Source organism: Nothoprocta perdicaria, unplaced genomic scaffold (assembly GCF_003342845.1).
Source record: "Nothoprocta perdicaria isolate Ctin4 unplaced genomic scaffold, notPer1 scaffold_80, whole genome shotgun sequence".
Classification (NCBI taxonomy): domain Eukaryota; kingdom Metazoa; phylum Chordata; class Aves; order Tinamiformes; family Tinamidae; genus Nothoprocta; species Nothoprocta perdicaria.
In genome coordinates, this window is record NW_020456088.1 from 1,851,411 (window position 1) to 1,865,583 (window position 14,173).

General features: G+C 34.2%; 1 protein-coding gene across 1 annotated transcript in view; it reads right to left on the reverse strand.

The window, feature by feature from the left end:
• Positions 1-5,313: 5,313 nt before the first annotated feature.
• LOC112958092 (sodium channel protein type 5 subunit alpha-like) overlaps positions 5,314-14,173 on the reverse strand; it is a 30,742-nt gene continuing 21,882 nt past the window's right edge. Inside the window, 7 exon segments of the mRNA XM_026051899.1 lie at positions 5,314-6,470; positions 7,468-7,732; positions 8,427-8,527; positions 9,341-9,482; positions 10,445-10,498; positions 11,369-11,626; positions 13,589-13,661. Coding sequence (XP_025907684.1) covers positions 5,314-6,470; positions 7,468-7,732; positions 8,427-8,527; positions 9,341-9,482; positions 10,445-10,498; positions 11,369-11,626; positions 13,589-13,661 — 2,050 coding nt within the window.

Sequence of the window (14,173 nt, forward strand, 5' to 3'; positions counted from 1 at the left end):
ATTCTCAGGGGTGGATAGATAAGAAATCTCTTGTTAATTTGCACACTATAATTTGTCACCCTGTTGAACAGAGAGAATAGATCTGCATTCCTGAAATCACCTGGCATAGACTCAGACTCATAGATAATACAAAGAGCTGTTCAAGACCTGGTTGGCCATAATAGGTTTAAAAAGTGTGCAGTTACTGTCATAGAATAAAAGAGTAATTCAATTTGCAAGGGACTTTTGAATGCCGCCTAACCCAAATTAAGACAACTCCATCTTCAAAAGTAGATCCTACTTTGAGGTTAGACCAAGTTCCTCAGTGTCTTGGCCACTCAGATTTTAAATCCTCAGTGTCTTGGCCACTCAGATTTTAAATCTCTACAAGGATGGATATTCCACAACATTTCTGGGCAACCTCCTCCAGCTTTTATTCACCCTATGTCTTTTTTTCCTACTTTCTAATTGGAATTTCCATTGTTGCAATTTGTGCATGTTGATGTTTAGCCCCATCACTGTGTGTTTCTAAGAAGAATTTGGTCCTAACTCCTCTATAACTGCTGATTAGTAGTTAAAGTCAAAGTAAGGTCCACGCTTTAGTCTCTTCTTAAGACTGAAGAAACTTACCTTTCATCTTTCTTCTAAACGTCACGTACTTCATCATCATGCTGGCCCTCCACTGAACTCCTCTTTTTTTTTTTTTTTTTTTTTTTTTTTTTTTTTTTTTTTTTTTTTTTTTTTTTTTTTTTTTTTTTTTTTTGGTCTTTGGAAGGCTGAGAGGAGATCTGATGTATAAGTACCTGAAGGGGGAATGTAGGGAGGAAGGAGCCAAGTGGTGGAAATTGGCAGAACAAGGGGTCATAGAAATAAGTTGAAACACAGGCAGTTCATCTCCAGGTGAGGAGGAACTTCTGCACTGTGAGGGTGACAGAGCCCTGGCACAGGCTGCCCAGGGAGGCTGTGGAGTCTCCTTCTCTGGAGTTCTCCAAACCCGCATGGATGCCGCCCTGTGCCCTGTGCTCTGGGTGTCCCTGCTGGAGCAGGGGGTTGGACTAGATGATCTCTAGAGGTCTCTTCCAACCTCAACCATTCTGTGATTCTGTAATGCTGTGAAAGCACAACAGATATCAGCGTTATAATGCTTAGCATGCACTACGTGACTGCCAGTGGTTCCTGAAGTGTGTATTCGACACACCAGATGATAGACCTTCCCTTCACAAAGTTCCTCCTTTTTTTTTCTCCCATTCATTTTCAATCTTTTTCTAACTACTATTTCCTGCTCAAGCTTCCTTTTGTGTAAGCTGCTTCCAAACAATCTGGTCTTGTGGTTGTTCCACTCTTTGTTTTTGTAATATCTCTTTCAGAAAGAAAGTGATGATACATCTGAATAACAAATGGGAAAGAACATTATGCTGTTGTTCCATTAGCCATCAGAATCGGTAGCATTTCCCTACCTTTATCTTGCATCTGTGATGAGATACTGTGATAAGTGACTTGGGTAATGGGATTATTAATAGTATGCTCTTCAGCTAATTTCCTGTTCGGTTTCTGTATCATCCTTGGTGTGAATGAAATGCAAGGTGGGCAATGATTTATTTTGATAATGCTACTAAGAAATATTAATAACTGATTTGTGAATTCATTAATTGGAAAGTTATAATAACTGAAAACCAAACCAAACCTATGAATTAGCTGGAGAAACCACCTCCTCTGCTCGGATGTGAGAAAAAAAAGGGGATGAGACAGATGGAATAAAGTACAAATAGTTCTTCCTTCCAAATGCTTATCTAGCTACGAGAATCAAGATAGCTAACATTCAAAAAAAAAAAGCTTTGGTTTGCAGCAGACAGCCTCTGCAAGGGCTTTTATTAACTCAGGCTTAGTAGATATATACTAAACTTAAGCTATACAGTAAGACTGGGAAATCACAAAGAAGGGCACTGGAGTGAAATCTACCCCAAACTGGGAGATTGAAAGGATAGCAAAACAGTTGCTGAATTAGGTTTCACCCTCAGTAACTACAAGACACCTAGTCAACTCCCAAGGCATCATTCCAAAAGAGAACCACATCTGGCATGAACACTTTAATAGCTCTCTATTCCCAGAGAATCTTCTGATCAGTAAGATCCACTCCGCTAATTTTTACCTTGGCTTTGGAGACTGAAGTTGCAGATGGCCTCTCTATAAAGAACAGCAACTTTTGGCAGGCTCAGGGAAAAGACAAAATGAAGAGATGCTGCTTCTGGAATATAACTTGGGATAACTTAATTAATTGTGGTATTCTTCTCCTGATGAATGGTACAGATCTTGCAAAGTTAGCAGTGACTAAAAAAAAAAAATTGCAGAAAGTAAATGGGCACTTTCTAGAAAATTTTCATCAAGTCTTTCTTCATGGAGACAGCATGATATAAAAGTAGGAAAAAAGCCTTAATTACCAATGGTCATTGCTAAATATTTCTACAAAGGCAACCTGATAAAGGGTAATATAATAATAATGATATATATAATAATAATGATATATACATATAATATATATAATATATATAATATATAATATATATTATATATATATATAATATAATAAAATAATAATATAGTAATGATATATATTGCATGTATGCTTGGCCTGACATTATTGGTAGCTTTACATGCATGGTGTTTCCTAATTGGAGAGTTACAACATTAATTTATTTGTGCTGCCCCCTGATTTAATCTCAGACCTCACAAATCGTGAGGAATATTCTTCCACTGTGTTCCATGCTTGATTGACCATCATGTCAAGTTCACATATGTCCAGGCAATTATACCTGGAGAAATTCACAGCTTCAGGTAGCAGATTTTTCAGAAACTTCCACCTATTCAATGTAATCAGCTATATATATTCACTATATAATATCCTTAAATCTCCTTAAGTTTCTGCTCCAGGTGAACTAACTTTGGGGCAGTTCAAGCATGAAGAAGCTATAATAGCTCAATATCATCATTTGCCTTTCAACATGCAATAGTGCAATCATGCAGTATAGTTATTTCAATGCTTAAATAATTGTAAAAGTTTGAGTCTGAACTTGTAACGTGCTGTGGTGATTTCCTGTGCATGTTTCTAAAATTAAAAAAGTACTAAAGAAGTACTAAGTTTCTGAACAACAGCTCCTACAAAGGAAATAAGGCATTCTTTTTTGAAGGTTTTATAATTCTGCACTAAGATGTAGCATCTGCTGTTTTACTCAAACAACATCAGTTTAAATTGTAAAGTACAGATTAGCTTTAGGAAAAAATACTGATATTTAATAAAAAATTGTTACTGTTCAGTTCTCTCATATCATTTTTCCAGTCTTTCCATTTTTTCCAATAGGTAAGGACAAATCTTGCAAAACTTTCTTAACATTTAGTTATATATAGCTATAGTGCTATATAGATATGCTTGAAACAATCCCCTGGAAGATCTGCTTGAGTAGGAAGACAGATGTTAATAGCAGGCAGTACTTCAACATGAAGCATTAAAATTTGTCAATCTGTTATATCTGAAAAATAGAAGACATTGAGGGAAAGAGAGCTGTGGCTAATTCAGAGCTTATGACAGAAAAAAAAAATTAAGTGGGTTATGCCATTACTTCCTACGTTATTTACAATTAATTTAATATGATGTGAAGTGCACAAGTGTGACATCCGCTTCATATTTTAAAATATAGCCATATTTTAAAACATAGCAAATACTGCCATCTAATGGTAACTGTCTGTTGAACAAAAGCTGATTGCTCATGCCAACCAACACCAAAATAAACAGCTTCACCTCAAAAGCAACATTGTGCATCACTAGTGCAAAAGCAAATTGTGCAGGACACGAGTCACGCTGCCCCACGCTGCTCATTCTGACTATAATTTTCTGAATTATTTTCAAATATTTTCAGGACTTAGGCTTTCTCTGAACACAAGCTGTTTCTGGAAGTAATAAAGCCAGTTCCTGCAGTCCCATATCTAAACTCATTATCTCTGCTGGCTCTGAGTCAGCTTTGACAGGTCTTTATTTCTCCTACAAATAGCTTACACTTGATGATAGCTGTAGAAGTCATCTTTTAATGTCTTATTATTATTGAATAAATGAAATGACACCAAAAAAGAGCATCTTGCTTTTCCTGTTATCTTTTGAAAAAGAAAAAAGAAAAAAGGTTAATTTGGCTCTAATTATACATTACATCTTAAAAGAAAATGAAACATTATATGAAAAGAAAATGAAAACTAAGGTGCCTCTCACAAAACAGACAAAAATACACATGTATCATAATTATTTATTACAGAATCTAAAACAGTTCTATTTCGCTAATGGTTTGAAGGCCATTTCACCTGACCAAACTGGATAAAGGAGAAAAAAAAAACAGTAAAAGTAACTTTAATACACATTGTTCATATCTAAATTTTTTTTCAGAGACACTCTAGAAAAAAAGAAATACTACCTCTAAATGTTTTCTCTTAAGATATACCATGAACTCTTTTTCAGATTACCAAGTAATAATTTCTATGATATTTACTTAAAAGTATAATGATGAATTTTATTGTATATTTATCTCCAAGATTTTCTGGAAACAATACACCCAGCACAATTTCCTTTAATTTTAGTGATCATCGCCATCATGGTTTTCATACACTGAATAATACAGACAACAAGTTACACACAGCTTTCAAGCACAGGCACTTAAGGATGATTTGCTAAATCCATTTATGTGCATAAATAAAGACAGCTGAAAAATTCCTAAGTATGAACAAATCCTGCCAAAGGCTCTACGAGGAAGACAATCTGAAAATTATGGGCTAATTACATTTAACTGTCTTCTTGAGTAATTTCCTTTACAGCAATTGCAGTAATTATTTCATTTGGCTACAATAACCAATTATTCTTCAAACCAAATATACAGGAATATATTGCTATAAATAAGTATGTTACATTAAAACTTTCAATTAACTCATACAAACTAGGCTTTATCTCTACAGCTTTTTGTGCTTATTAATCACACTACAGTTATAATTGATCTTGCACAGATTTTCCTATAAACATACAAATATCAAGGAATACAAAAAATGGCTAGTGTAAAAATTAACTGACTCCGGTAGTTGAGAAAATAAAAAATCCATAGTTTGATTTTCCTCCAATATGTTCAAATTTTACTCATTTTGAGCAGCATTTGCAAAACCGAGCAATCACAATACTTAAAGTCTACCATAATTATTGTAAGCTTAGGACATTATGAGCTGAGAATCAAAAGATTTTCTCAACTGAAAATAGCTGATATTAGTTTAATCTAAAAATTAAAATCTAAAATGCAGGCAGGGGCAATCTTAAGTCTCCACATTATCACTGTCTATTTCAGCAATACCATCATAAAATAAAGGGAGAGATATAGAAGATGTAGACTGTGATTTATCTAGCTTCCTACCATCATTTTTACTGAGCATTGATGCAGTGAGACCTTCTTTCTCATGTTTTGCTTCTCCAAAGACAGCACTGTTATAACGTGTAAGGCGGTTTAGGAAAGACGCATGCTTCAAAGAACGCTCCACCAAATATCTCCTGAAGGCTCTTTGAATAACACAAGCTGATACCTCCTCTTGTTTTCTTTTAAGGGTAGTAGTTATTGGCTTGTAGGAAACTTTAGATGGATTGGCAGCCATAAATTTTTCCTCCATATGTACCTCTAGATCACCCAAACTCCCAGTTTCTCCTAATACTCTTTTAGTGAAAGCAAGCAAGATATCCAAGCAGTGGATCTTATCCCCACTAACTATAGGGAGGTCCATTGATATGAGCTGAATTGTATTTGGCTTTGGAATGCGTAAGGGTTCTGCCAGAGCATCTGCAAAGTCTGAAAGAGCAGAATATTCAATAAACTGTGTTGCCTGAGGATCAAAATTACCCCAGACTTCGTAAAACATATCAAAGTCATCCTCACTGAGAGGATCTGTGCTTTCTTCAGTGGCAACACTGAAATTCTCTAAAATGACAGCTATGTACATATTTACAACAATGAGAAACGATATAATGATATAGCTTACAAAATACATAATGCCAACTGGCTTATTCACACAACTAATATTGTTCCTATTCGTTAAATTTAAGTTGGGAGCACATGAATTAGAAGAGCTTAACAGGGGGCTCAAAAGCCCATCCCAGCCAGCTGATGTTGTAATTTGGAAGAGACAGAGCATGCTGTTCTGAAAGGTTTGGAAGTTGAAAACATTATCAATCCCACCTTTCCAGCCAACACAGGCGAAGTTTGTCATGCCCACAATAGCATAAATGAACATAACCAGAAAAAGCAGAAGACCAATGTTGAACAGAGCAGGAAGGGACATGAGTAATGCAAAAAGGAGAGTTCTAATTCCTCTGGCTTTTCGAATTAATCGCAGGATTCGCCCAATTCGCACCAAGCGAAAAACTCGCAGAAGTGTGGGAGGAGGAGAGAAGGAAGATTTTATGACTTCATAAAGTCCAATACCTTTGAAGCGAAAAGAAAGCAAAATTTGGTGAAGTCATACCAGTGAAAATACCATATATATGTATTTTTGTTATAGACTATATTTCCAATGTTAAAATTGATACTGATCACATTATGCTGCTATCAGTAAAAAAGTTATCAGTACTCTAAATGCCCATGCAAGACTTTAGGAAAAGAAAAACAAAATGGAATAGCTTTAAATGTTAAACAAGTATCATGATTATGGACAGGACTATTCTGGAGTTTTTCCTGACACAAAGCTCTCACAAAGTAGTAGCCTTTTGTAAAATGAAAAAGGAAGAAAATGCTGTGCCATCCTCTCAAATTTCTGTAATTTGGGGGAATAAATCTATTTATTTTACAAATATTTTTGTAAATTGAAGGTGATAGGGACTTAGTCTAATTTGAAAAATAAATCAGCCTGTTTTAATAACAATTTCTACATTCACAAGTTGTGGCCTATATCCAGAAACATTGTAGGCAACTCAGTATTGCTGAACTTTCGAGCTCAGCTCTGAGAATCTGACTTACTAAAATAGCAAGCCCTTTTAAATACAGTAAATGTTTCCTACTTTTTGAACAAATGTATTCAACCTAATTTTCCTTTTACTGTGAAAAAAAAATAATTAATCTAATGTAAATTGAAGGTAGAAAAGCATCAAGACTACATTGCAATGGATCATAGTATCACTATGGTTGGAAAATCCAACCCTAATGACTTAGAAGAAATGATTTCATTAATTAAATTGCTATTCTCTTATATACTTAATAAAAAGTATAGATAGAATTTAATCAAAAAAAATGAAAATCCTTTTATCTTTTGGTACCCTATAAGAGAACACAATACATAAGGAAGAAACCACTTAAAATATTTGAAAAAGTACAATGGACCCATAATTCAATTTTCCAATATACATAAATGGTTATTTCATATTGACTTTTGGCTTAGCATTCGTAAGAAACATTATCATCTGCTTTAATAACAGTTTATACTTACTAATGAGTGAAAGGATCACAACAGCTAGGTCAAATATGTTCCAGCCACACGTGAAGAAGTAATGTCTTAGGGCCAGTATTTTTAGGATACATTCCCCAGTAAATACGGCCACAAAAAAGCGGTTGATATTATTAAGAACTTTCTTGATGTCTTCACTCTCATTTTCTACCATCATAACAACCATATTTAGACAGATGAGAATCACAACAGTAATATCAAATGTTTTGTGTGATACAATATCAAAAAGAAATCCTTGGAACACATTCTGTTGAGAAAGACAAGTACTGATTAATGCTACTTCTAAGATCTACTGTAGGTACAAATATTAATCAGTAATTTGTGCCTAGGAGTTGAATGTAAGAGAATATAAAATTAACAAAGGAACTTTAAGCAGCTAAAAACATTTTACGTGATTCTTGTAGACATTCAAAGAAAAAATGTGAAACCCTGCTGAGTATTTTCAGTTACAATGCAACCACATTTCTGTAGAAAAAGTTATACAGTGGGAAAACATTCAGAGTATATTGTGATTGCGCTTTTTATACAAACACTTACTGAAGCAAATATTTTAGTATGCACAATCCCAATTAAGAATAGTAAACAAGCATAAGATTATTTAAAATTAAGTAAAAGGCACTGGGAATGCCTTTAGTTACTTTCCAATAACCAAACTAACCAAAATCATCTTAAGAAGAGCAAATACTCAATACAAACTTTCTATAAATATTGAACAGGCTATAAAATTGAATAGGCTGAAATAGGTTGTAAATTGTATTTAATTAATACTCAACATAAAGACTGCATTAAGAAAAATGGAGTAAATTATAAAGAATACTAAATGTAATAAGGAAGATTATGAGCTCATATGTGTATTTTAGCTTTATGTACATATCCAGATGACTAACTACTTGATTTAAATATGATCAACATCTATAAATTTTCTATTAGGAAGGTCTCACCTGTGGTCTTGGGATAGGTTTTTGAGGTTTCTTGGATCCAAGCTTTCTTAACGCATTATAGTACTTTTTCTGTTCATCAGTCAAAAACAGATCTTTTCCACCTAAGTACAGAGAAAGAATTGTTGTTCACACTGAAGCACTCAGCTAAAGAAACAGCAGCATGTTTGTTTAAAAAAGTCACAGCTGTTGTAAGTATGAACAGCTTGTGATAAGATAGCTCAGAGACAAAACATTTGCTAAAATATTTTTCCTTTTTACTTTGTTCTTTGAAAAGATGTATACTAAGGAGCAGATCAGGTTTTGATGATGTTTGTCTAGTCCTATGCATGTTCCTTAGTCCATTTCCTCAACCACAAGAGCATTGTTCTTTGGTATAAAAACCAAAGTTTTTATAATCCCCAAGAAACAACAAATAAAGAAAACAACAACAAAAAAATCAACATTGTTCCCACTTGTGGGGACGTCTTTTAATAAAATTAAATTATTAAATTGAAGTTGGGGTATTGTTCCTCAACTCCTTCCCCCTTTTTTTTCTCTGTTTAAATGCGGAGAACAAAAGAATTTCTTTTGTGTATTATTGCTATCTATTTCTGCAACTATGAGTAGCTCCTTAAAATCTGTTATATAATACAGCCTGTGGAAACACCCTCTCTTTCCTCCTACTCAGGAAGGATTAAGGGTTTGGCATGAAAATGGGACTTAGAGGTGAATTACGAAAAGCTCAGAAGAAAAGCAAGATATATTGGCTAAGAATGTGGTAGAAGATTTCTATTTTATCTCTAAAATTTTTAATTTAAGTATATAGTTCCTCCAGTGAAAATGCTATCTAAAAATGTGAGGCATTTATATGTCAAACTAGTATGTGCTTAATAAAAATGTCATTACAAGAAACTCTGAATTACTTCATGCGATACTTATCTTTTTCCTTTGTTGGTTAAAATTGCTGATAACCACTCCAATGAAAAGGTTCAGCATGAAGAAAGATCCAAATATAATGAAAACCACAAAATAAATATACATGCTTAAGAAGCATTCAAACTTTGGCTGTTCATCTATCTGTTAAAAACAAACACACAAACAAAAACCACAAGAAAACCATGGGGTAATATCAACTTTGAAATTTTCAATTTGTAATAAAAAAAATTATTACCAGGAACGTCAGATTATTTTAAAATGTTTAAAACTTTATTTATATGTACAAGAAGAACAATTGCCTTGTACTGTACTGTTGCTATTCGTAAAGACGGTTATAAATGAATATGTATTGCTGAATGTAGCTCTAGCAAATTCTACAGTTTAAGTAGTATAGAGAACAGTTATAATTGGAAGTGATGCTGTGGATGTCTAGATTAGAAAATCAACTTAGACTAAGCTATTTGGGGAAGTACCATACATATAGCAATAATTCAGACAAGATACAATTTTAAATTCACTATTAGCAATTGCACAAGGAAAAAAATCTCATTTTTAATTATTAGCTACTAGATTCAAGCATATAGTGCTTGAATGAATAAGGCAAAGGAAAGAGAAAACTGTGATTTAATCAAACATACAAAAATTAAAAAGTACAGAAAGTTACTTAGTAAGAGATACAGAACATGGAAACGGGGAAGAAAAAGTAAGTATACCAAATATAGAGATGAAAATCTGCAGAAATAACTGCTAAATGTATATGCAGTTTTACCGTTACTATCACACATTTAAAAAAGGGAATTTGCACCAGAAGTACAGTCCCTGTAGGACCTTTCCTTGAACTCTATTCCCAGAACAGATATGTAAAAGAAATGCAGAATCTTGCTCTTAACAATCATGATATAGCAGGGTTTTGTATCAAATACTCTATTTTTATTATGTTCACCTTAGCCTAATTTCTGGGGATTGGCTATTCCAAGGGCTATTGGTTCATTGACTTGTTTCCTTGAATATCTGTCTTGATACTGCAGAAGAAACTGAAAAATGAATTGTATGGATAAAAGAAGGAAAGTAGAAAAGCATAAGGAAGACAATTTAATTTATACCTTACGTGAATCCACTGCTGCATACATAATGTCCATCCAACCTTTAAAGGTTGCCTAAAAAAAAAGCTTCTCTCAGTAAATTTTTTTTTTTAATTAAAAATTATGATTAGGTAGAGCAAATATAAATGTGTTAGGAATTATACAAAAAAATGAGTAATGTGTTATTAAAAATGTTGCTTTACAAGTGCTTTGCAAATTAAATTTTGAAAAAAAAAAAGCAGTAAAAGTTTCAGTTTAGAAAATATATTCTAAAGAAAGGAAGACAAATTCTAAGGCAAACAGCAAATGGTTCCCTCCAGCTGTTTTTAACAACTCTGCAGAATTTTAGAACATTTTGGACGATGTTCTGTAATGTAAAAGAATTACATTTAGATAAGACATAAGAATAGCAGTCATCAGAAAAAACAAGTGCTTCCTCCCTTATTTTGGTATTAGAAAGATACCGAAGAAAGATATCTTCACATCCTAATGCTTCATGACTTACATAAAAAGAAAATACAGACTTATAAATAAACTGAATTATGTATTTTCTCTCTAATCCTGTCCAGATCTGATTTTTACTTCAAAGAAAATGAGAACTTTAAATTCAGTGACATGCAGATTATTTCAGACTTAGTATGCTTACTAAAATTAAAAGCAAATTGAAAAGGCATGAAAAAAAAGCTTTATTTTAACACAAACATGCACGTGCATCTGCATATGCGAGTGTCATTTAGGAGCAATCAAGCAGTCCATTATCTTAAAAAAAAATGTAAACCAAAAAAAAAAAAAAACCTTTTTGTAAGATAAATATGAGTTATAGAGCAAGTTATATGCGTAAGTATATGAGCAAGTAAATATGAGTTATAGAGCAAGACTGTACAATATATTTTCTTGTGAAAAAAAAAAAAAAAACTAAACATGTTTTTTTTTTTTTGACCTTACCACTTCAAGAAGTGCCAAGTATCCCATTCCAACATGATCAAAGTTTACAAGACCATTTTCCCAGGTTCCGTTGTAAGTGTAACAGTCATTTTTATTATTAATTAGACTAATATTTCCACCAGCCTTGAGTGTGCATTTCCAAAATTTTTTTCCAAGAATTTGTACTCCTAAGATATTAAATAGGAGCCAGAAGACAACACAGACGAGTAAAACGTTCAAGATCGAGGGGATAGCTCCCAAGAGTGCATTCACAACAACCTTAAATAAATGAAATGAATTAACAGACTGCATGAATTAAAAATATTCAACAGACTGTACCTCTAAAAAACAACTTTTAAGAACTTATTTTTCCTCCTTCTCTGCCTATAGTAGATGCTCACACATAGAAACTATTGGATTGGCCAATTGAAAGACAGCTTCAGCTTTAACTTCAAGTTTCTTTTAATTCTATGGAATCTCTCTTGCCATTTTGTGAAATGAAGTAAAGCAGCTGGTAATGAGAATTCTTTTTGGGTAGAAGAAAATATATATACATCACAGAATCATAGAATAGTTGAGGTTGGAAGGGACCTCTAGAGATCATCTAGTCCAACCTTTCTGCTCCAGCAGGGACACCCAGAGCACAGGGCACAGGCGAGTTTTGAATACCTCCAGAGAGGGAGAATCCACAACCTCCCTGGGCAGCCTGTTCCAGAGCTCTGTCACCCTCACAGGAAGGAAATTCTTCCTCTCATGGAGAGTGAACTTCCTGTGTTTCAGCTTGTACCCATTACCCCTTGTACTGTCACTGGCCACCACCAAGAAGAATTTGGCCCTCTCCTCCCTCTATTCTCCCCTCAAGTACTTATACATATTGATCAGATCTCCTCTCAGTCTTCTCCAGGCTAAACAGGCCCAGCTCACTTAGTCTTTCCTCATATGAGAGATGTTCCAGTCCCTTAATCATCTTTGTTGCCTTCCACTGGACCCTCTCTAGAAGCTCCATGTTCCTCTCATACTGGGGAGCCCAGAACTGCCCCCAACTCTCCAGGTGCGGCCTCACCAGAGCTGAGCAGAGGGGCAGAATCACCTCCCTTGACCTGCTGGCAACACTCCTCCTGATGCAGGCCAGGACCCCATTGGCCTTCTTGGCCACAAGGGCACACTGCTGGCTCATGGTTAACTTGGTGTCAACCAGGACTCCCAGATCCCTTTCCATGGAGCTGCTTTCCAGCAGGTCAACCCATAATCTGTACTGGTGTCCAAGGCTCACTGGGGTGAGCCAAGAAGAGAGTCTTGGACTTCACACTATTGACGTCCATACTTTGAATCTGTCATTTCAGACGATTTTCTATCCACCTTGTAGTCCACCTATTTAAACCATATCCAACCAATATGCGAACAGGAAAGGCTCTTTCCTCATGCACAGGGCATTTCATAACAACAGGTGACTTAAAAGAGGTCTGGTGAATTGCAAGATAGAACTTTCTTTTTTTCCACATCAACTTTAAAGCTTCATGATAACCTGTTTGGAGCAATATGCCTGGAGTTTTTAAAGGGAGGTTAAATGAATCCCCACTGTTACTAAGAGTAGAGAGTCTAACTAGGGAAAACTGTTGAGATGAGTAGATGCAATCATAGCAGCCTAAAAATGGCAGTTATGAAAATGAGTTATAAAAAGAAAATTGAATTATCTCAGGTGAAGCAAAAACCTACTGAATCAATTTTCTGGGTCCCAATTTTTTGCCTTAAGCAATGAGAAAAAATTGGAAAAAGACTGTAGTCACTACACTTCTTCTGCCATGAATATTGATATACTTTTCATAATATGGGTTTCTTCCTCATATTAAAATTCTTTTATGTGAATTTGTTTTATGTAGTAAATATACATATAGTTTCTATTTTAAGTCATTAAAAATTGATCCTATTTTTTTTCAAGTGTATTCATTATTTTCAGAAGAATTTTCCATGCCTAAGTTAAAATAAATTTGTTCTGCACATTCCATTATAACCGTGGAAATATGGAAGAAGGCTCCAGTGCTGATATTAAGTTATCATTATTTTTTACTTGCATCTGTAAATCTCTGTGCGAGTATTTTCAAACTAACAACCAAACAATCTACATAGGAATTCAGATTCATTTCAATGCTAATTCACATCCCAAACTAAAGAATCAAATAGTAATTTTCATAATAAGAACTTCAAATGCAACTATTGGGAAACACACACAGATATCCTTACCCTTATCCCTTCAAATCGCGATAAAGCTCGGAGAGGCCTCAAGGCTCTGAGTGTTCGTAAAGATTTCAAGGCACTGCCATGGGAACAAACTGATGTGTCTTTGGAGACAGATATTAACCCCCAGGAAACAAATGAAAGCTGTGATGGTTGAATTAAAATTAAGATTATTAAATGGCATATAAAAATTTGTTTTGTTTTGTCAGTAGACAATCACATGCTGAATGCTATATTCTTTTGGACCACTAACTCAATTTGACTAACTCAATTTTTTTATAATATAGGTTTGCTTTTTTTTGCTCTGATGTTCTTCGAATTATAGCATTCTTTCGTTCCAATTAAGGCACTTTTTTTTTTCACAATCAATATATTTTTTATATACATATATATATTATATACATATATGAAACACTGTATGACTTCTGTCTCACTAGTGATGATTTCACCATTTCTCTTGTTAGGACTGCATCTGTTGCAGAGTGAAATATGCATTCATACCTCCTTAACTCTCTAGCAAATGTTTTTTTCAATAATACTTCTACATTCCCTTCACCCTCTATATTTCTTCTTCTTCAACTCTAGGATTTT